The 25,532-nt window shown below is 34.1% G+C and overlaps 1 protein-coding gene across 5 annotated transcripts in view; it reads right to left on the bottom strand.

The window, feature by feature from the left end:
- The window catches only part of SSBP2 (single stranded DNA binding protein 2), a 258,475-nt gene that overhangs the window by 39,440 nt on the left and 193,503 nt on the right, over nucleotides 1–25,532 (bottom strand). For all 5 annotated transcript variants that reach the window (XM_054688419.1, XM_037530499.2, XM_037530500.2 and 2 more), the window contains 4 exons: nucleotides 14,380–14,439; nucleotides 7,594–7,660; nucleotides 6,574–6,644; nucleotides 956–1,023 (listed from right to left, as the gene is read on the bottom strand). In XM_054688419.1, coding sequence (XP_054544394.1) covers nucleotides 956–1,023; nucleotides 6,574–6,644; nucleotides 7,594–7,660; nucleotides 14,380–14,439 — 266 coding nt within the window. The remainder of the gene's footprint in view (nucleotides 1–955; nucleotides 1,024–6,573; nucleotides 6,645–7,593; nucleotides 7,661–14,379; nucleotides 14,440–25,532) is intronic.

The raw sequence follows: 25,532 nt of genomic DNA on the forward strand, positions 1-25,532 counted from the left end.
CAGGAGATTCTTCATACACTATATGAACGCTTTCATTGTTTCTGGTAAGCTTTCTTTTGGCCAAATCATGGAATTGATCCACTCAGTGAATGAATGAAAAGTACTAACAAGCACCAGGTGTATATGGAATTTTGAAAGCAAATTGATGAAAAATAAAAATTCCCTAATGAATTGAATTATATTGGCTGATAGAAAGTTTATTCCCTTTGGGCTTGAAAGATGTTTTCAGTTAAAACCAAGTTAGTAACCAAGTTAGTTTATTTCTTATCTAAATACATGTTGAATTTTCAAGAGGAAATTTAACATAATAGATAACTTCCAGGGTTGGTAGTATTCCCAACAAAGCAACAGAAGAAGATATAAAAACTACATTGCTTATAATTCCTGTATGTTCACTTCATTTTAACGATATTAACTGTTTACTTCTATAGAATGAAATCACCGTTCTGCTGTCAGGATGTCTGTGTACTTCTGTATAGACTAGAGATTATGTGCTTATGTGTAAAAGACTCATTTTTGTGATAAACAAAACATGAAAATCAGACTAGCAGTTGGCATTTATGGCATTTAGAGAAACAAAACAAAGGATTTCATTCTTTGAGAATTCTGCCTAAATCCAATAGGAAATTTATTTCAATTATTAATATTAGGCTGTCAAAATTTAGTATGATAATGTGAACATCATCTGATATATTTATTATTAAATTAATGTTTAAAATCTGTGAAAAATAAAGATCCTTTACAATTAAAAAAAAGCACAAAGGAAGGAAGGAAAACTGAGACTAGGTTGTGAAAATGAAACAAACACTACAACTCATGTTTAGTTCATTTATACAAGTTTCATTTTATACTACACAGAAATTGAGGAGCTCAAACTGTGTTACACATTAATGTCACTTTAGAAGACAGAAGATAGAATACTTTACTGAACAGGATAATATAGCATTTTGCTTACATGTTCATTCCAGGCATCCCAGGACCACCTAAAGCATTCAGTGGGGGTCTCATTGCACCTCCATAGTTCTGTAATGATAACCAAGGGTCAGACTACCACAAAACAAAAAAACAAAACCAAAGAGGAGGGGGGAAAGAAAGGAGAGCAGGTTAATGATTTCCCTAGATAACTCCTGACTGGATAAGGCCTGTGAAATTCATTCTCTGAAGGGTCCACTCTTGTATTTGCTTCTATTTTTAATAATTACTTTCTTTTGTGGCTTTTAAAAGCTATATAAATATGTAAAATCATTTGGAGCATGCTGAATGATTAAGGTCTAGTTACAGTTACAATAGTCAAAATATCTTTATTATTTTTTAGTATTTTTGTTATCAGTGAACTTTTTCAAATAAACATTTCATAAATCCAAATCTGTTTTTAAAGACTCAGCACCATGTTTGAAATTGACAGACTCAGAACACTTACAAAGTCTAAAAAACCTAAACAGGTAAACTCAACATGAGAAAGGTGAATGTAAACTTCTGTTCACAATATAGAGAGAAATGTGGTCGTATACAAATACATGAAAATTAAGGCATACTCGAAATATGTATGGATGAATTAGATGACTCACTTGGCTTCTATCCATATCTATTATGTGCTTTAAAGACAAAGACATTTTAATGTTTTAACACACATAATGTTAGCTCACTTTAGTTTTCATGTTAATATAGTTTGACCCTGTCAACTACTTTAAATGCTTGGCTTTCTGACACCACTGTTTTTCCAACTTCTGTCACTGTTTTTCAGTTTCCTTGTTGGCTCCTTTTATTTTGCTAACTCTTTGAATATTGCTCTTCTCCAAGTTCTAGTCACAGTATTCTTTTCAATAAATATACATTATAGTAATTTTATCTGCTACTATTAGTTCAACAATTATTTTTAAGAATTCCTCTCCCCTAAGCTCCTAGATAACTTATACATTGAATTTCACATGGGTTTCCACCTGGTGACCACTTCATGTCAACATTTCAAAAACTTGGTATTCTCTTTTCTGTGTTCAAGTTCCTCATTCAGTTCTGAGGCATCACCTTCCACATAACAGTGTAGGCTAAGAACCTCCAGGAACCACTCAATGTCTCTCCGTTTTTCTCAGTTTCTATATCCAGTCAGTTACCAAAGCCTATTGGTCCTACCCATGAAATAGCTCTTGAAATCTTTGTCATTCATTTACTGACAATACTGTTTTAATTTGCCTCTTTGACTTAGCCTTTCCTTCTCCCAGTTTGTTCTCTGTACTGCCTCCAAAAGCAATAGTTTTGTAACTCAGTACTATTTATGTCACTTAAAAGCCATGATGACCCACCGTGGCTATCCATGTCTGTAACCTCAACATGGCCCTATGTGGTTATTCACATCAGCCCCAGTCTATTTTTCCTACTCTCATTTGCTGTAATTCTTGCCTTCTTCCCTTATTCCCAGACTACTGGATTTCTTGAGGTCCAGAAACACAATACACATTTACACTCATGTTAACTTAGCTGCTTGGCCTTTCGTATAGTAGCTGCCAAGATGACAAGGAAACATTCACAGAGAGAAGGTCTGTTAACTCCAGAGTGTAGGTTACAATTTAAATTACCTAGTTACGTGCTCTTCTCATTGTTTACTTTTACTTTCAGGAAATCTTATTTAAACATACCAGTTTTGTGTGCTCTGGGACTGTAAAAGTGTTTCTACCCATACTTGAGTCATTGGTTAAAAGGTTAGTTGTTTTCCTCAACCTCCGGTTCAAGCATGATGGTGGGAGCAGCATTGTTATGAGGGGCTTCTGAGAAAAAAGTTACTCATTGGGAACAAAATCTATATGGTAAAGCATAACAGAAATCTTCACAAGGAAAGTCTACCCCCATTTTTACTCTTAGAAGATATGTGTTTCATTTTATTAGAAAATAGTTTTCCTTATAGCTCTGAACACAAAGACATTGAGTAAAATGTGTTGCCAATGCCCCATCTCCTCTGGCCCATTGTGAATCAATGGTTCTCCTAATTATCCATTGAACCTTAATTTTCTTATTAGCTTGTTGGAGTATAAAATGAAATCATAGAGAACACCTATCATAGTGCTTGGTGCATGATACTTGGGTCTGAAAAATTGTAGCTGCTAACTTTCTTAGCGCAGTTATAAGGGGCAAACTTAAATGAGTTCTCTTCTCATTAGCTTCTCTTGAGCGCTCTACCCTAACATACTTACTTGCTTGCCTATGTAATGACTCCCTGACAAGACTATGCGTATTTCTTTTCCAGATTTTTTCCTGCTGTGTTTTTCTTTATGTAACTGCATCTCCAGCTAAACAATATGTACCTTGAGGATAAAAGTCTGTTTTACTCATTTTTGTATAACCCAGTGCTCAAGTATCATAGGGAATGAGTAAAACAAAATCACCTAATATATGACTTGATAGATTTTCAAAATATTTTCATTTGTGAAAAATCTGAAGTAAAAAGAAAATAGATAAGAAAAACAACTGGCTTTCCAAGTTGTAGTAACAAAGGCAGAATGGGAAGAGCTAATTTAGAATCAGTGAATTTTAAAGCTGATGGCAGCTATACAATTCCATCTGGTTTAATCTCTCTCCCAATGCAATGTTCCTGACAAAATGGCTGTTCAGACTCTGCTTGGAAAGTTTATAGAGAGTTTTTCCATGTTTGGGCAGTTTAATTTCTAGAAAGTTCTGTATAATGAACTGAATTCTACTTCCCATCTTGGATTTAGAAAAAAGTCAGTGTACTCTTTTAACATCAGAGCCTATCATATTCCCATAATACCATTTCTCTACCCCAAGTATTTGATTTGGAAATCATGATATGTTCCATATGCAGATAACTCATTTATCTAGGCTTCAGATTTCTAGAGGAATTAGAACTGGTTGGGTAGGCGTGGTGAATTTTTCTGTTAATCATAACACCTACTGAGCCTAAGAACACAAGTATATCTTATTCTGAAATCAAGGAGAAATAATACTTCAGATATGTATTAGGTAATCCTTTTTTTATTATATAACTTTACTTTTCCGTTGAAGGGATAATGATGTAAATTTAAATATCACATTACCACTGAACTTAGATTTATAGTACATTATGGGGTAGAAAAAATATTCCACGATTTGGAGCAAAGTTTTGTCATTCATGCAATGAGTATTAATCGCATGTTTATTCTAGGTGTACACTTTGCTTAAGTCAGCATTATCTAAGAATCATTAGATTATATAATCACTTTCTCTTTACACTTATTTTAACCTCAAAAATTCTTGGAAATAATATCTATGATAAAAATGTCTATTTGTGCATTAAGCTAGAGATACTTTCTATAATTCACCTATTAAAAAGCAGATGCATTTTAGACTTGGATAGCATCTGTATAATCAAATGTCGGTTATGAGAATTGTTCTCTATTTTTCAAGAAACACAGCTAATCTTTATTACAAGTTTCATAGTTTATAATGCATGTTTTATATACAGGTGTTCTGTGTAAATATCTCTCAAGATCCTCTCATTCCAAAGGACTTTATCTCACTTTTTATCAAGTATACCATTCATCTGAATGAATCCTGCTTTATTTGAAGTATATGATATATATAATTTCCTTTAATCTTTTATACTTTGTATACCATGATTTAAAAAAAGTTCTTGTATGTATTTTTGGTTTCTAAGGTAAATTCATACCAAAATACTTTGTATATCTCAAATTACATAGGAGAGGAGCAAGGATACCTATCCAAATGAAAGGAAGAAATTACTGAGTCTGAAAATGCAGAGAATTCACACTTATGATAGACTTAGTTATTGATATCTGTCAATAAGAGATTACTCACCAGAACTGTTTTACTCACCAGAAATGTTTTATTTCTGTTGTAATTTAACAATCATACAAAACATAAACATATAGCTACATATTTTAAAAACACAAACACCGGTATGCTTTTTTATTTTCAAATGAGATCTAGATGTTCATATAGGGCAGATAAGAATTGATATATACAGTCTAAGTACTGAAAAACTGGTTCTTAAATCAGACTGTAGTTATTGCAAGTATTAAAAATAATGGCCTGGAAATGACAAAAGCTTAAAGAGAAGCTAGCTGAAAAATAAACTGAATGAAGAATGATAACTGAATTATAGGCATGAAGTTTTTTATGTATATTTAAAATGTATTATGAACATTTTTGGGGGAATGGGGCCTTCAAGTTCTATAACAGCCAAAATAGTTGGCTTAGTTCATTAAAAAAAGATTAACAGTATATTCAGTCAATGAATTATCCTATAGATTTTATAAATTATAATTTCTGTTAATAGCTTAATGATAGTTGGTCACATATATCAACATCCCTAACATCACACAAAATAAGGAGAAATTTTAAATATAAAAATCAGTTTTATAAGATCTTGGGAAAAACTGAGCCTAAATAGAAGTTGTTTTTTTCCCCCTGACTTTGAGGATGTCACATATTCATACAGTGGATTTTTTTCCCCATGTAATATGATATTTTTGAAAATTTTGGTTATATATTCCTCACATTGCAATATAGTTAATATATACACCATTGCATGTATGTGGGTTAGAAACTCCTAGGTCACATTATCTGGGTGTTAGAGTCTTATTTTCTGACTCCTTTGGGCACACCACAAAGTATTAATTTTTAAAACGTAGCTATATGAAACAAGTTCCTAAGCTCTCACAAAGTAGTTTTTGGAAAGGATATATATATAAACATATATAATATATAAAATAGATAAAGAATTAATTTATTCTTTTAACCAGGTTTATAATATGCTAACCTCTGACCCATCAAGTAGAAATTTAACATTCTGGTTTTGGATTAGTTTCTTTGAAATACAACATTAAAAAAAAATCATTGAGGTAACATTGGTTTTTAGCACTAGTGATTCAAAGGCATAGGATCACACCTCCTCAAATGCATGTCACCACACCATACAATTTTTCCAAGAGAGACAAAAATAGATTTTAGCTAAAATAAATGATAGCTGGTAACAGCATACTTTAAAGATGGCACTAACAGGAAAGGTTCAACCTCAGTGTATATTTTTGAGAAGTTTTGATAGAGAGGTAGGCTAACATCTGATACATACTGATAGTACTGTGTTTGATCAGTAAGACCTGTTTTAATGTTTATTTCTAAATGGTTCTAATTGTTTTTCATTTTCTATAAAGATACAGTTGTGAGACAATAAATTATCTCTGGCATTTAAAATACAGCAATGTGTTTATGCTGCTATTTTAATATTTTTGATCAATTAGGTTTTACTTAGTTATCTTTTATAATTACTGCAAATTTTTAATATTTTCTCAATATAACAAGTATTGTAAGTCACTTTAATAATTACAATGATGTATTTCTACACAATATACAAAATGAACTAAAGGCATTTCTGATTGCACCTGTTTAAAGATGGTTTGTTGTTATATCAACTTGGATGCATAACAGATACCATGTCCTCAAGAACCTAACAGTCCTTTTATATATCATGCCTTTAATGCACATTAAAAGACAGCAAATAATGTAGTTTATATAAAATGAAAACAAAACCTCGGCATTTAGCTTTCTGCACAGATTATTTACCTGTGGTCCTAAGGGCACCATTCCTCTTGGAGGAGTCATTCTCTGCATTGGCCCACCCATATTTGGATGTCCTAAAAAAAAAAAAAATTATTAGCAATGTTAATAGGCATGATTCTGAACCAGAGGTGAGTAGCCTCCTCTCTGCTTAGCATTTAATGTCTTATTTACTGAGGCACTGAGTTAGTAACATCATCTTATCTTGGTTCCCATCCATTTGTCTATCTCTTCCAGCACCTACCTCCCACCCACACTATTAATGACCGAGATTGAAAATTTCTTCCTATTCTATGTTGATTACATCTCTCTCTCCCCATTGCTGCCTCTTTTCTTGGTACAGGGCCATATCTGTGGTACCTAAATATTTTTATGGAAGGACTTGATTTGGGTTTATTAATCAAATCAGTTATTGTTTGGCATCTCTTGCCTCCTGCTTATCTTTCAGATGGACTACCATCTCTATCTGAAATAGGAAGACAAAATTTTAAGTGATATAATTACTTTGATTCCCGTTTGCTAGAAATTATGTAAGGTTTTAAAGTTATTAGTTAAAATATAAATCTTTGGATATTATTCTATGTTAGCACTGCCCACACCATAATGCATAATTAAGAGTAAGCTAAAAATGTAAATCACTTGACTGTGCTACCTGAAAAAAATGCAACTGGTATAATTATAGAAGATTTATACCAAAAATTTTCCTTAAAAATTAAAGGATCTCCTTTGAGATTGAGGACAGCAATTTCACTTTTTTTTTTTTAAAGATTGATTTATTTATGCATATAAGAGCTGGGGTGAAGGCCAGAGGTGCGGGGGGTGAGAGGATTCACCAGAGTGGCAGAGGCAGATTGACTGAAATACACTGCTGATAGGAGCAGTGGGCAAGACAGGAGAGGTCTGCTGCATGATGTGGGTCACCTCCCTAGCCAGGGACTGAACTCGTGCTGCTGATAGCTTCATAGTGCTGAGACTTAACTTCTTGTGCCACCAGGGAGGACCCCAATTTCACTTCTAAGTAATCACCTTGTTGTCGAGTTGGGTCCATTCCACTGGGAAGTAATGGCTGACTTCCTGGGACTCCTCCAAGTGCCTAGCATATTTAATAAAACAAAAAACAATATTGTAAATATAAAACAAGGCCTTTATTAATTCTCTTCTAAAAATGCTTACAATTACAAAATGCATTTGAGTATGTAACAAGATTTCTTGTATTTCACATTCACTTACAATACTAGACTTGCTTATGTACTTATGTATACACCTAGCAAAAGTTTTAAGTTCTGAAAGGATTTTACTTTGCTAAATTTTGTGGCAAACAAAGTAAGTATTTTTGGGGGGACAAACATGTAGGCAAAAAATTGTCCTACTTCTACCTGAAAAGTATGCCTTTTCCCTTAATTTAGTAAGGGTACTGAAGTAACTAATTTTGCTTCTTAAATGTAAGCATTGTATTCCTATAGTTTTGCTCATTTGGGACTATAACGGCAGCACTAAAATGTAATTTTCTTTCTTGCTTGCTTACAAGCATATTTAGTACCAATTTACTGAGATACTACTGTGTGATCTTTTCTCTCCTTACTCTCCCAGCCTGGCTTCCTCTCACTGCCACACTAATATTGTAACTTCTAGCTGTAGGAGACTTCCAAATTTTTTTCAATTCATGCATTTGATTAATATCTAAATGACAACAATTTAAATTAAAACTAACCTACGCTCTCAAAGCAATCACAGTCCCTTAAGTGACTATTACTGACGTATTTCAGATTTCAGGTTAGGGATTTTTTTTTTTTAAAGATTTATTTTTTATACAAGAGCTGGGGTACAGACCAGGGGCACAGGAGGGTGCGAGGATTCACCAGAGACAGAGAGGGGAATGGAACAGGCAGACGACCATAATACACTGCTGAGGGGAGCAGTGGGCGGGACAGGAGAGGTCTGCTGTGCCATGTGGGAATTTCCCTGTTTGGCCGGGGATCGAACCCGCGCTACAGAGGCTGCAGACAGCTTCAAAGCACTGCGCTCAACCCTCTACGCCACTGGGGAGGCCCGATTTCTTTTGTTGTTGTTGTTTTAACATTGGTTGACAACACTGTGTATGATTCAGAGTTACAGGTTCACACCTCTTCAGATGTACCTTCCCACACCACTCCCATAGTCCTTCACCACAGTCCATTGAGCTCTTTCCCTACTGGGGATCAGTTCTTAACAAAATTCTTCCACATACCCCTCATCTGGGATAAGGTCTCCTATTTGTTTTATAAAATGTATACATTTTATAAAAAATTCAAACTTACAGAAAAGTTGCATAACCATTACAAAGCATTTCCATACATTCTGACCTGTTAACATTTTACCACATCTACCTCATCATGAAAATATATACTTGCTATCACCTTTCTCCTCCTCTATATAGAGACTTGTTATAAGTCTTTTTCAGAACTACTTGAGAGCAAGTTGTCGACATTATGGTCATCACCTGTAAGTACAGCAGAATAATATTGAATAGTTCCCTGAACAAGGATATTCTCCTGCATAGCCACAACACAACTTTTCAGCTTTGATCAACAGCCATACAACCTACCATCCACTACCATCACAGATATCATTCAAATTTTGTCATTTGTCTCAACAATGTTTCTTTTTTCTTTCTGGGGACCAGGATCTTGTGAAACACACACACACTGCATTTGGCTGTCTCATATTCATACTCTTCCAAGCAGAAATATAATTAGTACTTCTCTATCTAGCATGTCCTCAGCAGTTTTAGAGAATGGGTTTAAATTCTATAGGATGATCTTCTGATGTCTCTTTTGACCCAAATCCAGGTCATATTTTCTTAGAAGGAATACCAGAAAAATGTTAAATTCAGTGTAACACAATAGAGGGTATGTGGGGCTTACTCATCCCACTATTTGGTGACAGTAGCCTTTGTCATGTGACTGTGCTAGTGTCTACCATAAGATCCTTACTGTTCCTAATGTAACTGATTATTTTAGTATTGTCATTGTATCAAGATTGTTGATATTGTATCCCTCATCAATCCTCTATCAGCCCATTAGCATTAGCATCCACTTGTAACTCCAAAGAACTATGATAATTGTGAAAAGGATGTATTCCATGTCTCTCATTCTTTCTCTGCTTATTAGTTGGTATTCTGCTGTAAGGAAGAACATTTCTTTATTATTCAAGTATGGATTCCTACTTTTTTCAATGCACTGCAATCTATCAACATCATTTATTATAACATTTAAATTTTTTAAAAAAAAATTATTTTTGCATACAAGAGCTGGGGTATAGGCCAGAGGTGGGGGGGGGGTGAGAGAATTCACCAGAGATAGAGTGGGGAACAGAACAGGCAGACTGACTGAAATGCACTGCTGAGGGGAGCAGCGGGTGAGACGAGAGGTCTACTGTGCCATGTGGGTTGCTCCCTGGCAGGCCGGGGATCGAAATCGTGCTGCAGAGGCTGCGGAATGCTTCATAGTGCGGTGCTTAACCCCTTCCACCACCAGGGAGTTCCATGTTATAACATTTAAATTATCAAGATTTTTGGGAGATCCTTCAAGCTGATTGTCCTTTTGACATGTCCCCATTATAGATGCAGCATTTCTTAACTGGCATAAGGTACTGCAGGTTCATCTCATACTTTTTCTGTATTAGCTCTGGAATCGGGTCTTCTGAAAGTCCTAACTCCTTAGTGGAGACAGTTATTTTGGCAGCAAATTTGGGTTCTTAGGGTATTCACTGTTAGTTGTCTGCACTGCTTTTAGGAAATCTCAATAGATGCAAGCTCAAAAACCTATGTGTGTATATATGTGTATACATATACATTTAAAACTAATTCGGTGTATGTGTATGGTATTTACACATACCATAAATTCATACACTCCAACACCAATTCAATATTTTCAATTCCAATACCAAGCCTTAGGACTATTTTTAGTCTTCATCCTTTCTATGTTTATATTTCCTCCAACAATTTTAGAATATTCAATATCTTTATTTCTGTATCTTTAACATCTTTTACTTTTTTGCTCAATAAGTGTACTTTTTCATATAACCAATCTCCCAAACACAATAGCCATTTCTTTCTGCTACCTCTGTGTGACTCCTCCCTGCTTCACTATATGTCTCAATGTGGAGGTAAGGGCTTCTGATGTACTTTTATAGGCTCTTGGATGTCATTTTCACAGAACTTAGGATTATGGCTTGTTTTCTTTATCTCCAACAGAGGTAAGCTCTGAGAGTGTGGACACTATCTGTGCCTATGGGTTCCCAGAAATAATTATTGAAGGAATAAAAGAAATATGATTTAGACTGGATAGTTTTAAGAATTATAAATGATAAATCACATAAATGGAATGGAATTCAAAGAATGAAAAGGAAAAAGATCAAATATATAAATTTAAAGATACTAAGAATAAGTAGGAAAGGAAATTGAAACTGAATAGGTAAGAAATTAGGAGGGAGGAAGGGACCAAAACCAGCATTTCAGAAAGCATGAGGAGAGTTTCACTTTTGATGTGGTCAACACTGTCAAAAGTTACAAAGAGGAGAACTGAAAATATATGACTAATCGACATTATCTTTAATTAAGAGTTTTAAGTTCTTGCTTTAAGTTCCCATGTTAAGATGAGAATTGTATACTCTGGACTTAGATTCTGAATTTCTAAATCTCACTGAAGACATTACATTTTACCACATTTTTCTTAATTTCATTTTATTATTTATCCTAGTATATAACAGTTGATGAACCTTTGTTTTTATTGTCACTTAAATTAGTATAATGTTACAGAAATCTTGATTGTCAAACTGCTTTAAAAATGACTGTCATATAAATAACTCTTGAGTCATCAGTTTTTATCTTTTACAGTAAGTCAAATTTCTAACTTTAAAAACACTTATCAGTGCTGGGAAAACCAGATGCTTCAACACCAGATAATACCCTAGTACACTGCTGGCAGTAATGTACACTGGAAAATGAACTGTATCCATATTAGAAAACTAAAAATGGATATGTCATATGATCCAGCAACCCCACTTTTTAGGTATATATCCAAAGTATAGGAAAATATCAACACAAAAAAATTGCATGCCCCACAATGCCTATTACAGTACTATTTACAGTAGAATAAATACTCAATGATATAGGATATCTACAAAATGCAATACTATTCAGCTATAGGGAAAAATAAAATGTTATCATTTATAGCAAAATAAAAGGAGTTTGAGTAAATTATGTTTTGCAAAGCAAGTACAAAAGATAAAGGCAAATACTGAACAATTTTACATATAGGAATAAAGTAAGGCATCAAAGCACATAAATTGATAAAGCAAAATAATTATAAACTAGTAGACACTAATAATTGAAGGGAGATTTCTGAGGTTAAGAGGGAGGAAGGAGAAAAGGTAAAAGGGGTGGATGATAGGAGGAAAAACCTTTTTGCACTTAATTTGATGCTCCTTTATTTTCCTTCCTATATCTTTTCACATAGTGATATTATACCATATTCTAAATGCCAACTTCTACAATACGTAAACAGTACAAACCATTGTGAATTTAGTCTAGAACCATGAAAACCATCTTAGGAGAATTTAAAATCTATTGTCTAATTATTAGTAATTATAAATTCTGAAGGATCTGTTAATTTAACATATTCAAAATTATTAGTCAACACTAATTAAAAAGATTAATATTTCACAGTTTACTTAGATATAATCTATCATAAAGACAAAATTTCATTAGCTTAAGATCATTTTAGATGAAAGCTAAATCAAATTACTTAACATATTTGTATTTTAATATATAGCATTTCAATTAATAACCAAAAATACCTTTGCAATTCAACTTTAATGATTAAAAAAACTGATGAACCATATTTGCTGTTTGAAAAGGGTGTGCTCCTATATAGTTTTAACAATGATTATACTACTACACAAATTGTCTAGAAAAATCTTTTGAAAAACAGTATAAATGTAAATCACAAGTCTGAAAGATAGATGTTTGAATTATTGAGGTTTGACTATATCAGTGGGAGAGGAGATTAAAAAGAACCACAGTGAGCACAATTGTTTTAAAATGTGCTTATGTAAAGTCTGTTTGAAATTCTTGAGGAAAAGGAGTCTCTACCATAACTACTACCTTTTAACTTAATTGCCTCTTTAAAAGATTAACAAGCATTATGAACTTGTTCCTAAAAAACTTCAGTCTAGATTTATAGTTCTGTATCCTCAGTACCAACACATTCCTCTCCTAAAAGTCTTTCATTTTATTCTGTATAGATATGGAACCTAGCATTGTATTTAATACATAGCAGGCTGCACCAACAATGTGAAATGAATGAGACCCCAATAGTTCTTGGATTTTCACTGATACAGAATATATATAGAGAGTAAAAAAATTCTAACATTTGTATAAGGAAGCCCCATTTTTGTAATTTAGATTTTCAGGAATCTCCTGTCTATATAAAATACAAAATTTTGGATAGGATGTCTGAAACACCAGTATCATAACTTTCTGTCCTTCAAAACAAATTTAAGAAGATGGAGACACCCATGCAGACAGATCTGATTACAAATATAACCAGGTTCCCCCACAGAAAATGCCCACATGTTGGAACACTTTGCTTATGTGCACCTCCCCATCCTGTTTATGCCGTGTTCTTCTGGTCCTATGTACTGAATGCAGATTGAGTGTGATGGAGAAAACTCCAGCTGCTAGTGTGAGGACTGCTAGCACTGTAACCAGGAGGGGACCTGCCACTGCTGCAGACTTAAAGCTCTCCAGTAGAGGTGAATGTGGGTGCGGAATCTCTATACTGTACATACAAGCACAGAACACCAACAAATTGGGACACTACAAGAACACTGCATAAAGAGTTAGGAGAGAAGCAAAGCTTTGTTGCCATCAAATTTATTAGTAAGCATAACTTTTTTTCCACTTTTGCTCAGGAAATGGAAACAGAATAGGAATGAAAAAAAAAAAAGTTACCATGCTAACAGAGTTTACTTTAGATCTGGGAAAATGCTGAGGCATGCAAATAACAGCATGAAAGGAAGTGACAAAACAAGTATTTTAATAATAAATATTCCATACAATTAAGCTTTTAATTTTCCTTTGTTAAATACATGCACATTGATGTATCCTTAAAAAAAAAAAAAACTGAACTACTTGCAAGTAAAACTTGTGGACAAGTTTGGTACCTTAGAGTTCTTGCAGGGAAATGGACGTTAGAATGTTTATTATTAATAGATTTAACTACTCTAGAAGTACTTAATTACATGTCTCATAATACCTTTATAATTTGGGAAAATTAAAATGAATGTTATAGCCATGATGTAGAAAGCATATGACATGAAATTTAACCAAGGTATGTTTACAGAAAATTCTGTTGCCACTTTTTAAGTGAGCATTATATGTATTTAAAAAATCAGATTCAAAGTATCCGGAAGACTCCAAAAGTTGGCAAATGTTTTCTGTTAAGATTCAGATTGTATTTTAGTAGAAGTCCACATTAGTCTCTGTCATGATTACTCAAATGGTAGCCGAGTGCATACTGCTCTGCTTCTGCAGTGTAAAGGAAGTCACAAGTAAGTCCAAAAAACAAATGTGATTACATTCCAACAAAACTTTATTTACAAAAATAACCAGCCTATAGGAGTATAGTTTGCCAACCCTTAAATAGATTATAAGGGGTAATGTAATATTTTTGTAGAATAAGAAAAATTTGTGACATTTTCAAGATATTTATCTTAAAATTGATTCTTTGGGGAAAAAACCAAAACCCTTAAGTAGCTCATAAATCTTACCTGGTTAGGTATCCTCAGTGGGGGCCTTGGACCTCCAGGGTACCGAGGTGACATAAAAGGCTATTGAAGTAAAACAAAACACCATAATGTGAAATACTGATATGAAAATAAACTGCTTTAAAATTTATAATTATATAAAACATAAATCAATTTACTTCCCTATACAGCAGCTTTTAGTAGAATACCTCTAAAGAAAATTACCATCCTATTTTTTATTTTGTAGAATATCCAGAAAATTTTTTAAAGAAAATGTTGATTCATCAAAGAAGATTAAAGTACAGTAAAAATATTTTTAATGCAAATTAAGAAAAAGATAATTGGTAAAGATAAAGAAATTTAAGCAATTGAGTCTCAAGACTTACTTAGAGAAGTAAAGTTTACTGGCAAGCTCCATTATTATACAAATTGGGTCCTTAGCATAAAATTTTGACAGGATTATTATGCAGTGTGATCATCTATTTTCTTTAATAATTTTAAAATTGTCAAAATTCATCTTTTTGTAGCTTTGTTTAAAATGGTAAAAAAATTTCTGAGAATCATTTGTGGCTAAAAGGACTTTGATTTCCCTTTGCCAAGCGCCTGTTACAATTTAAAATTGATAATAAACTTTAAAGTTGAAATTTCTTTGCATGTTTTGAGCCTCACTTTAACAAAGGCAAAAATGGTCCTATATTAAAACTCAAGTCAATTTATCTTATGAGTCACAAGTTGCTGAGCTATACTGACTCTTATCAGTGAAAAAAAAAAATCCTAGAAATAGTTCAGTGATCAGGATTGAGTGAAGAAGGATGATTTACATCACTTAGACTTAGATAGGAAATTTTAAGATCTCTTCTAAATTTATCCAAAATTCCATTCTTATTGTATTCTTCTAGAAACAGAAAATTTTATTTAATTACATCACAAGGCATAGTTTGCTTAAATACATTACTTATTACATGTAATACAAGCAAATTATCAACTCTAATGGGTTGATTATTATGTAAATGAACAAGAATGAATTAATATATAAGTATAAAAGCTTGGGCAAGCCAAATCTGTATACTATATTACAGGAATTAAATTCCGCATTTATGGTGTGTATTCTACACACGTTTTTAGAAATCAGGCCTGCAGTTCAGCCACACAAAATTTTCAGGGCTATTTTAAAAGCAACATCTGAAAAATAAAAATTTTGACACATTTATGCTGTATAGACTTTTCTGTATTTTTGGAGGGTCTGACAAACCAATAAGAGAACTAAGCAAGCCATTTGCCTTTCTGCTCACTGTGTTCTTACATTTAAAAAATCCTAGGTGTTCTTTTTAAATGGACAAAAACAGTGGATTATTTGGGTAATAATGTCACCTCCAGCTGATAACATAAGTGGATTTTAAATTTTTTAGTTTTTACATATTTCATCAAAGTACTTTATAATTTCTGAACCTCTATTTTAAATTGGATTAGTTTACTAATCCAACTAGAAGCTTATCCCAATATTCACACACTTTCTGCTATATTCCTAACCACCTAGTTTCATTTATGAAATTGTCTTAAATTATGCTGTCATATGAATATTGTGTCACTGGTTTTGGAATGGCTGCCAGTCCAAAGCAATGTGTACCACATAGTCACCAATCCAAAATTAAGGTATCAATTTAGTTTTTGAAATGTGGAGAAATAAAAATAAGTTACTAATTCCTGTCTATAAGTTCAGTTTGAAATGGAATACAAGCTAGAAATTGTTTGTCTTAGCATTTGATATTTTAGCATTGATATATTTCTCACTTGAAATAGAGCATTTAGGGTTTGCATGTTCATCTGAATGTAAAATGTTATAGTATTAATTTAGTGGACTATTTGATGGCATGTGAATTTTAGAATTGTACTCTCCTATTTGACCCTGAGGTATGAGAAAGGGACTGCTGAAAGAAGCAGAGGGACACTGCAGGAGTCCACAGAATAAGACTGGGAGAGAGGTAGTTTCTTCCTCTAGTTAAATCTATTTCCTCTATATGCCCTCCTTCAAAGAGCTCAAATGCATTACATTGTATATTGCATTAACCTTAAATATAATGATTAGTATGTAGTAGGTAGCTGTATTATTGAGTGTGGGTATGGGATATAGCATATATATGTTCATAAGGCACAGATCATCATTATCATGTTGGAGATACTTATTCCCATGCTTCTCTAGAGATAAGGGAAACCCCAAATTTAAGGAAAAATATTTCAACAAATATGTTCTTTGTTCAGGTCAAAGGTCAAATGAATGCAAGAGATTTTTCACTCAACAATTATTTAGTAAACACATAAATGTTCTGAGTGGCTGGAACAATCAGTGAACAAGTGGATAATTATCACTGGCTTCTGCTTAGGATTTTTCAAGGTTCAGTCTTGAAACTTAATAGGAAAAACAATTTCCTGGAAAAATTGTTTCTACATCAGTCCACTCATGTGAAATAGAATGTTCTCTTTACCAAATGGCACGTATCAATGAAAACAATTATTTCAATCTGGTGCCTCCCCCTCAAGTCTTATTACATCATCCCCATTTGACAGAACATGTACTATGAATGGCTGAAAATAAACCATGATTTTAAAGTTTTCTAAAGTAAGTGAAACTCTCAACGTAAGGTTCTTTATAAGATAAATTGAGGGGCACAATTAGTACTTTGACAGGAAAACTACATTTATAGGCACTGATTCTCATTTCCATATGTTTCAGTTATCTGCCTAAAATGAATGGGATGAAAAGACAAAATGTGTAGGCAACTATAGATCTGAGGCTTAAAGCAGGGGAGGGGGAGGAAAAGGGATCAAAACAGACTGGAAAGAGCACAAGGGACCATGGTGATGGTTCACAGGTGATGTGGGGGCAGGATATTTATTACACCTGAGGGGAGAAGAAAAGAATGGATGGGATAAAGTAAAGGAATAAAAATATATACGACACAAGAAAATCAATAAATATGGGGCAACTAGTAGAAATACAAACCAACTGTCCAGTTCATTTTTTGAAGTAGTCTTTTAGCAAAAAGATTACACTATTAGAATCATAATTTATTTCAGCATGAATGTCATTAAATTTTAAAGGATTATTATTTTCCATTATATCAAGAATTATTCATGGAATTTTAAAATCTGCTTTCCTAAAAGACAGATTTTCTTTTATTCTTTACCCTTTCTTGCTAGTGGAAACTAGTAATCGCCTTCTTCTTATTTGATCTTTCATAAGCCCTTAGTGTTTTATCTCAATTCCCGAAGAATTAGAAAGAACCAGCTCACTCTTTCCTCACTGTAGTTGAAGATTGCTCAGTGCAATTCTTTCTCCCAGATACCCCCTCCACCCCCAATATGGGAATGTTATATAAATAATTTACCAGGAAAGAAATTACAGGTGATGAGAACCATTTTAAAGATACACATATTGTACATCTTAAATGACATTTTGCTCAAATATTAACTTGCTTATATTTTCTACCATTTTAAATAGTATCAAAAAATATGATTTTTCAATACCAGAATAGTCTCTTGTTTTTGATATTACTCTGCACCTCTTTTCCATGCCAAGTAAATATGTATTAATCCTTCAAGGGCTAGTTTAAATGTCACTTCCTCTTTAAACAATCTATAGGCTTCTTTCCCTCTACTTCCTTAGCACTTTGTTCATACCATTATCAGGGGATTTAGGACACTGTGTGCCTAGATATGAAGGAAACCCACTTCAGAGAAAGAATACAAAACTGTATCAGAGCAAGTAATTATCTTAATGTCAAGGTAATTAATCCATAAAATAAAACCGGTATTTCTTAGAATCCTTTTAAAAATTTCAACATGGATTTAGAAACTCTTTAAATCTTAGTGTTTAAGAATAAATTGCTAATAGGAACATTTTAAAATCATTTTTAAGTTTCTTTAAAATCCATTCATTTAAGCATTTTCTATAAACTATATTTTATGAGAACAATTTAGAATAAATGATGAATAGCACTAAGTTTAGAATGGATAAATGTAACATTGAGGACATTTTACACCTCTTAAAACAGACACCTGAGGTATGTTCTAAAATATACAAATCTACAGGCCTTATGTATTTTAAACTATCTGAATTTTTTGAGGATAAAATTATTCATTTGAAATTTGCTTCTAATTGTGAAAAAATATCTTCTTAAATGGAATGATATACACATTTCCCAAGGTTATGAAAGTATGAACTGACGAAACAAGTGAATTTTCATTTAAATTATTTCAAAAAAAATCCTGTCCAGTATTGTGCATTTAAATATAATTTGACTTACAGAATTTTACTTGAATGATGTCTTTTTGATACATTCTTTAGAGAAGAAACTTTTACATTTTAGAGTTCACTAAGTCAACTCCATTTTACGTAAAATCCAAGACCAAATTTCTTGACTGCGTTTTTGGTTTCTTATGGCTATAGTAACCTGCTACAGTAGTATTTTTATAGGATTAAGGCCGTACACATGCTTCATTTTTTAAGAATTGGCCATAAGGGGCCTCCCCTGGTGGCGCAGTGGTAGAGCACTGGGCTGCAAAGCTGCCCGCAGCCTCTGCAGTGCCGGTTCCATCCCCGGCCGCCAGCGAGGGTCCCACATGGTGGGGCAGATCTCTCCTGCCATGCCTGCTGCTCCCCTCAGCAGTGTATTTCGTCAGTCTGCCTTCTCTGTTCCCTGCTCAGGCTCTGGTGAATTCTCTCACTCTCCCATGCTTCTGACTGTACCCAGTGCTGGTATAAATAAATAAATAAATAAATAAATCTTTTAAAAAAAAAATTGGCCATAAATAAATCTGCTGACTTGGCACAACCTCCTAGGCCCAATCAACTGTGCAACCATTTACTTAATGTGGAATTCTTTACCCTTCCTACTACTCAACCATGGAAAGCTGAAAAGGCAGTGGTATTTCAGGTAAAGCACTAATTAGCATGTGCTCTTGATTCACCCAACTAAAAGAAATTTGACAACTGAAATAAATTTAATAAGCTTTATCTCTTTCCTTGGAGCATTTTTGGTGGAGTTTTGATACTATATGTACTCTCTAGTCCCTTTATTTGTGATTTTAAGTCAAATGCCAACATGGACTAGCAGAAGATGGATAGGGAATGAGGTAAACAGATGCAGTATTAGAAGAGTATCATCATTATAATCAGTGTTCAGTATTCTGTGATAACTTATAAGGAAGTTCAACACATTCTAAGAGAATTTACAAAGGAGCATTCAATAAATAGTTGGTTTGTTCCACAGCTGGCTCATTGACTAAGTGAATGAAAGACATAGATAGAAGACCCTAAAATCCAGCAAAAGATATAATAAAGCTTGAAACCCTTGTATAAAATCTCACCTAATTTTATTAAAAATAGGTAGTATCTACTGATATTGTAATGCATAAGCACTGATATTGGCATAATATATTGGACTCTCCAGTTACTAAATGCTTATAAAATATGCATGGGGTAAATTATGCACACTTAACTAGGGCACATTGTATCTTATAGAGGATCTAATAAGTAAAGTGCTAGAGACCTCAAAAAATACTAAATTATAATTGCAGTATCCCCATCACCAACACATAAAAAGTTAAAATTTAGATGACTGATAGGACATGTTATTCTTTCCTGCTGCTTTTGGATTTATCTTTCTGGGTTGTCACAGTGGAAGATAATGGTTCTTAGGCAGTTTGTAGTATCACTCTTTTGTCAGGTTAATTTACAATTTGGAAAAAAGTATGGTTAGTGATCTTTTTCTGTAGTATATTGCTAACAATTCCATTATTTTGCTCAGTTGTTTCATTTAGTGCTGTTTATATACAGTTCCCTCCTCTTTTTGGACTGAAATATATTTGAAACTAACAGGTCTCAGAAACAATGTTTTTTTTAGCTTACATGTTTTCTTTCCATTGAGAAAAGGCTCAGTATTTGAATAAGAACATTAAACACCTTGTTACTTAATACAATATTGTCTAGGACAAAAGTATCTTTATGTATTACAAAATAGTTATTTGCCAAATAAATTTGCTTCCATCAACTTTTAAGGAAAAAACACAATGTAGAAAGTGATATGACCTGGAAAAATGTTATCTTTAGTAATTATTTTAATTACATAAAGATCTACCTTAATTGGCCCTGTGTTGGCATGGCTTCAGACAGATTTACTCTCTGTATTCTTTTAGTCAGATACAGGGAGCAAGATGCATAATAAGTGTTGTAGATTATTTCAAGGGCAAAACTTCTCCCACACTTTATTTTAGAAATGATGAAAAAAGAAGTAGAATGTAATTATTTTCAGTCCTGGAAAGGTAAGGAAAATATGCTCACTATAAGATTTAAGCAATAGCAATGTAAACGTTTTAAAAATTATACTTATGGTGTCCATTTTTAAATTCTTTACTATATATGTTTCTATTCTGTTTTACAATCCTATTTACTTGGCAGTAAATCTCTTCTTAAATATGAACATTACTTTGAAAAAAAATGCTGATACCTGCATTTATTTCAGCTGTTACATAGTAAAACATTATTTCTATAATTCCATAAGATGTGCTTCATGATTTCTGTTAGAAAATCATAAATTATGTCAAATGAATTTTGTCAGTTACTTAAATTCATATATGTTAATTTTAGTTTTTTCTTCCATGAAAATCTCTATCAGATATTACTGAAACTCCAGTGGATAAGATACTACATTTCCATTCAACTATTATTAAACTAATTTAGCTCACAAAATGAGACACTTCTACAGGCATATTCTGATATACATATATGGTTTGGTTTTTTTTAAAGATTTATTTGTTTGTTTATACATACATACATACATACATACATACAAGCACTGGGTACAGTCAGAAGCGCGGGAGGGTGAAAGAATTCACCAGAGCCAGAGCGGGGAGCAGAGCAGGCAGAAGGACCGAAGTACACTGCTGAGGGGAGCAGCGGGCGGCAGGAGAGGTCTGCGCGCCATGTGGGACCCTCCTCCGGTGGCCGGGGAGCAGCCAGGGATCGAACCGGTGCTGCAGACGCCGTGGGCAGCCTCGCAACCCAGAGCTCAACCGCTGCGCCACCGGGGAGGCCCTACATATATGGTTTTATCTCCCATACATCTTAGATCTTCTATCATTATCAACACTAATTTTTTAAAAAAGCTATTTTGGTGATGCCAATCCATTTCAGCACAGAGTTACAAACAGTTTGATTCTTTTGGGCCTTTTCAAGAAGATGACTCTAAAGTCTTCACTACCATATGTTAGGTATAGTTGCTTGAAAATGGACTTGGTAGGTTGTGAATGGTAACTGTGCTGTCTGCTGCTTAGTAAGTGTGAAAGTTGGGAATAAAAAAATACACACTGATACACATTGTTTTGGTGTCTGTGAAACAAGTGAACTTGCATTACTGTATTAAAAATAACACTACCAATAAAGTATCAGGCTGACTCAGTCAAAGAAGCTAAACCAGTAATTTTTTTTTTTTTTTTATAAATTTTATTGTTATATTCCCCATACAATTGCCGCCCCCCATTCTGACCCCAATCCCTCCCCTCCCGCCCCCGCCCCCCTAAAAGTGTCTCTGGTTCATAGTTTTTTGTTGATTTTGATTTTCACTTTCTTATAGTTTTTCATTTTCCTGGTCCCTTATTTAAGTTTTCTAGATTCCTGCTATGAGTGAGACCATCCGGTATTTTTCTTTTTCTTTTTGGCTTATTTCGCTGAGCATGATCCCTTCCAGCGCCATCCATGTTGCAGCAAATTGCATGTGTTTATCTTTTTTGAATGCTGAGTAATATTCCATGGTATATATGTACCACATCTTCTTGATCCAGTCATCTATTTTTGGGCATTTGGGTTGTTTCCAAAGCTTAGCTATTGTAAACAGTGCTGCTATAAACATAGGGGTGCAGGTGTTCTTTGGAATTGATGTTTCTGTGTCCTTTGGGTAAATACCTAGGAGTGGAATTGCTGGGTCATATGGAAGCTCTATGTTTAGTAGGTCCAGAAATCTCCACACAGCTTTCCACAGTGGTTGGACCAGTACATGCAAGAGAATGAAGCTTGACCACCACCTCACACCATACACAAAAATCAACTCAAAATGGATTAAAGAACTAGACATAAGACCTGAAACCATAAAATATATAGAAGGAAATATAGGCGAAACACTACGTGATTTGCACATCAAAGACATCTTTACAGACACATCACCCAAAGCAGTGATAGTGAAGGCAAAGATAAACAGCTGGGACTATATCAAATTAAAGAGCTTTTGCACAGCAAAAGAGACAATAACAAAAACAAAGAGAAACCCCACCAACTGGGAGAACATTTTTGCACCCAACACTAATGATAAAGGACTGATCACAAAAATCTGCAAAGAGCTGATGAGACTCAACAACAACAAAGAAAATAATCCAGTCAAAAAATGGGCAGAAGAGCTTAAAAGAAACTTCTCTGAAGAGGAAATGCAAATGGCCAACAGGCATATGAAAAAATGTTCAACATCACTTGTCATCAGGGAAATGCAAATCAAAACTACCATGAGATACCATCTTACACCAGTGAGAATGGCACATATTAAACCAGTAATTTTTAAAAATCACTCAATTTTTCACAAAGAATACAAAAGTATTACCTTCTTCATCCCTTTCCATGTAAACTTGTTCCCGATGAAAGAGTGAGAGAGGAGTACTTAAATTTAAATGATACTTTGTTCTTACCTGTCTATTATCTTGTTCTTTCAAATTTGTATAAAATGAGGGGACCTTTTGATAAAAATGGCAAATTCTATTTTTACTTTCTTTAGAAATGATACTCATATTTACTTAGTTACTGACCAAGTGTATGCTAAGTTACTCAGAGTTACTAAACTCATATCTGAATTTTATCAAAATGTCTTCTATAGAACAGATTTTCATGGAAATACTGATGCACCAAAAAGTCTACTTTGATACTAGAGCTTACTATTTTGACTAATGCTGAAATGTATAAAAGTAAGCAAGATGAGAGAATTCAAATTGCAAACTTTTTCTGTATCATTTAAAATATATTTTTCCAAACACATTTTAAATAGATCCAGGTGCACAATAAAGTTAAGACAAAGTTAAGAGGAAAAATATTACTGATGTCTAAGGTATTTGTAATGTCATATTACTTATGGAATATAAATTGACAGAAAACACATAGTCATTTATGAACATTCTAAATAATTCTATTTTGCTTTTATCTTTGAAATACTATTTTACTTTTTTTTTGATAAGCCTCCTACTGTGCACAAAGTGTATCCGATTATTCCTTGGCATTACGTTTTACACTCAAGATTATACCTGATTGCTGGGTGGATGGATGATACCTATCAACAGCCTATATTCTCTTCCCACAGGTACCAGCAGAAGTGTTTTCTTTGACTCTCTGCAGGGATGAGCAGTTTATCAGAGCCAATACTTCACTCCCAGCAGCATTTCTTTCACCTCCCCCTCTTACACCTGCAGCTGCCCTCTCATTTCTCACTTTCCTTTTAGAGAAAACTCTTCGAAAGAGTTGGACATATTCACTGCCTCCAATTTCTCTTTTCCAGTTTATAGTGAATCTACTTTTTTCAGGCTTTCCTGCCCATTACTCTATTGAAACTAGTCAAGGCTATCCATGATCATCAGTTTTCAAATATCAGCAGCATTTGACACAGGTGATCATTCCTCTCCTGCTTGAAACATTTTCATTTGGCTTCTAAGATACCACACTTGGTGGTTTTCTTCCTATCTTACAGGTTACCCTTTCATTCTGCTTTGCTGGTTTTTCCTCATCTCCTTGACTTTTTAAAATTTCTATTTAAAAAAAAATCTTACACGGCTGTTAATTTTTGGAGAGTATTTGATTTCTCCCATCCAACTGTAGTCCCCATAGTTCTCCCACCAACATAGCACTCATGATCCATCCCCACAGTCCCTTGTGCTCTTCCTTCGTTTTGATTATTCTCCTCTCCTGCTCTGTGCCTCAGATCTATGGTCAGCTTGCAAGTTTTGTCTTTTTACTTGTTTGTTCGCTTTCTCTGTATTCCACATATTAGTGAAGCCATCTGATTTTTATCTTTTTCCTTCTGATTTGTTTCACTTAGCATAGTCCCTTCCAGCTCCATTCATGTTGCTGCAAATGGCATGAATTTATCATAAAGGTGCCCTGGGGTCACTGTAGAGCTTGTTACTGTCAATACAATTACCCAGGCTCATAGCTTTAAATATTATCCATATGCTAACAATTCTCAAATCTGTATCTCTGGCCCAAACTTCAGTCATAAAAGGTCACCCTGCTATCTTGTTCCCCGTGTAATATCTCATGGCCCTCTTAATTTTGGTAAGTTTAAAACTAAGCTGATATTTCCCCTCATACCTGCTCTTGAGGTTTTATTAGTATTAGTAAATGTCAGCTCCATTTTTTCAAGATGGATCAGCCAAAAGTCTCGCACTTGTCCTTGATTTCTTTTTCCCTCATAGCACGTATCCAAACCATCACCAAAATCTGTTGTCTCTAGCTTTAAAATATATCTTAAATCTAATTACTTTTCACCATTCCTGCCATCTCAGTCCAGCCATAATAATCTCTTGTCAAAATTTTGCAATGACATGGAAACTGCTCTCCCCTTTTCCGTGCTTCCCTCCTATGGCCTAATGTCAACATAGCAGCCAGAATGATTCTGTTAAAACTCTCCCCCAAACTCCCAATCCCTACAATGACCTACAGAGGTCTATGATGAGCTCTTTTCTGGCTACTCTGTCTAAAACTTCGACAACACAGCCCATTTTCCTTTTGTTTCATTTTTCTAACCCTTACAACTGTCCAACATGTCACATATTTAAATTTTGTTTACTGTTTCTTTAGTAGACTAAGCTCTGAGTGGGTATTGATTTCTGTTTATCGTGTTCACTGCAGGCAGTAACTCTGGTGTGGTGGTGAGGTATGTGGGTAATAAGTATTCGCTGCTGAAAATGGACAACAATATTACTGGCTCTCAAATTTTACTTAGACATATCTGTTAAAAGCCAAAACCAGGGCCTGCCCTGGTGGCGCAGCGGTTGAGCGCTGGGCTGCAAAGCTGCTCACAGCCTCTGCAGCACCGGTTCCATCCCCCGCTGCCGGTGAGGGTCTTGGCAGTGTACTTCGGTCTATCTGC

Source organism: Talpa occidentalis, unplaced genomic scaffold (genome assembly GCF_014898055.3).
Source record: "Talpa occidentalis isolate TD23 unplaced genomic scaffold, MPIMG_talOcc4v2.1 talOcc4.6, whole genome shotgun sequence".
Classification (NCBI taxonomy): Eukaryota; Metazoa; Chordata; class Mammalia; order Eulipotyphla; family Talpidae; genus Talpa; species Talpa occidentalis.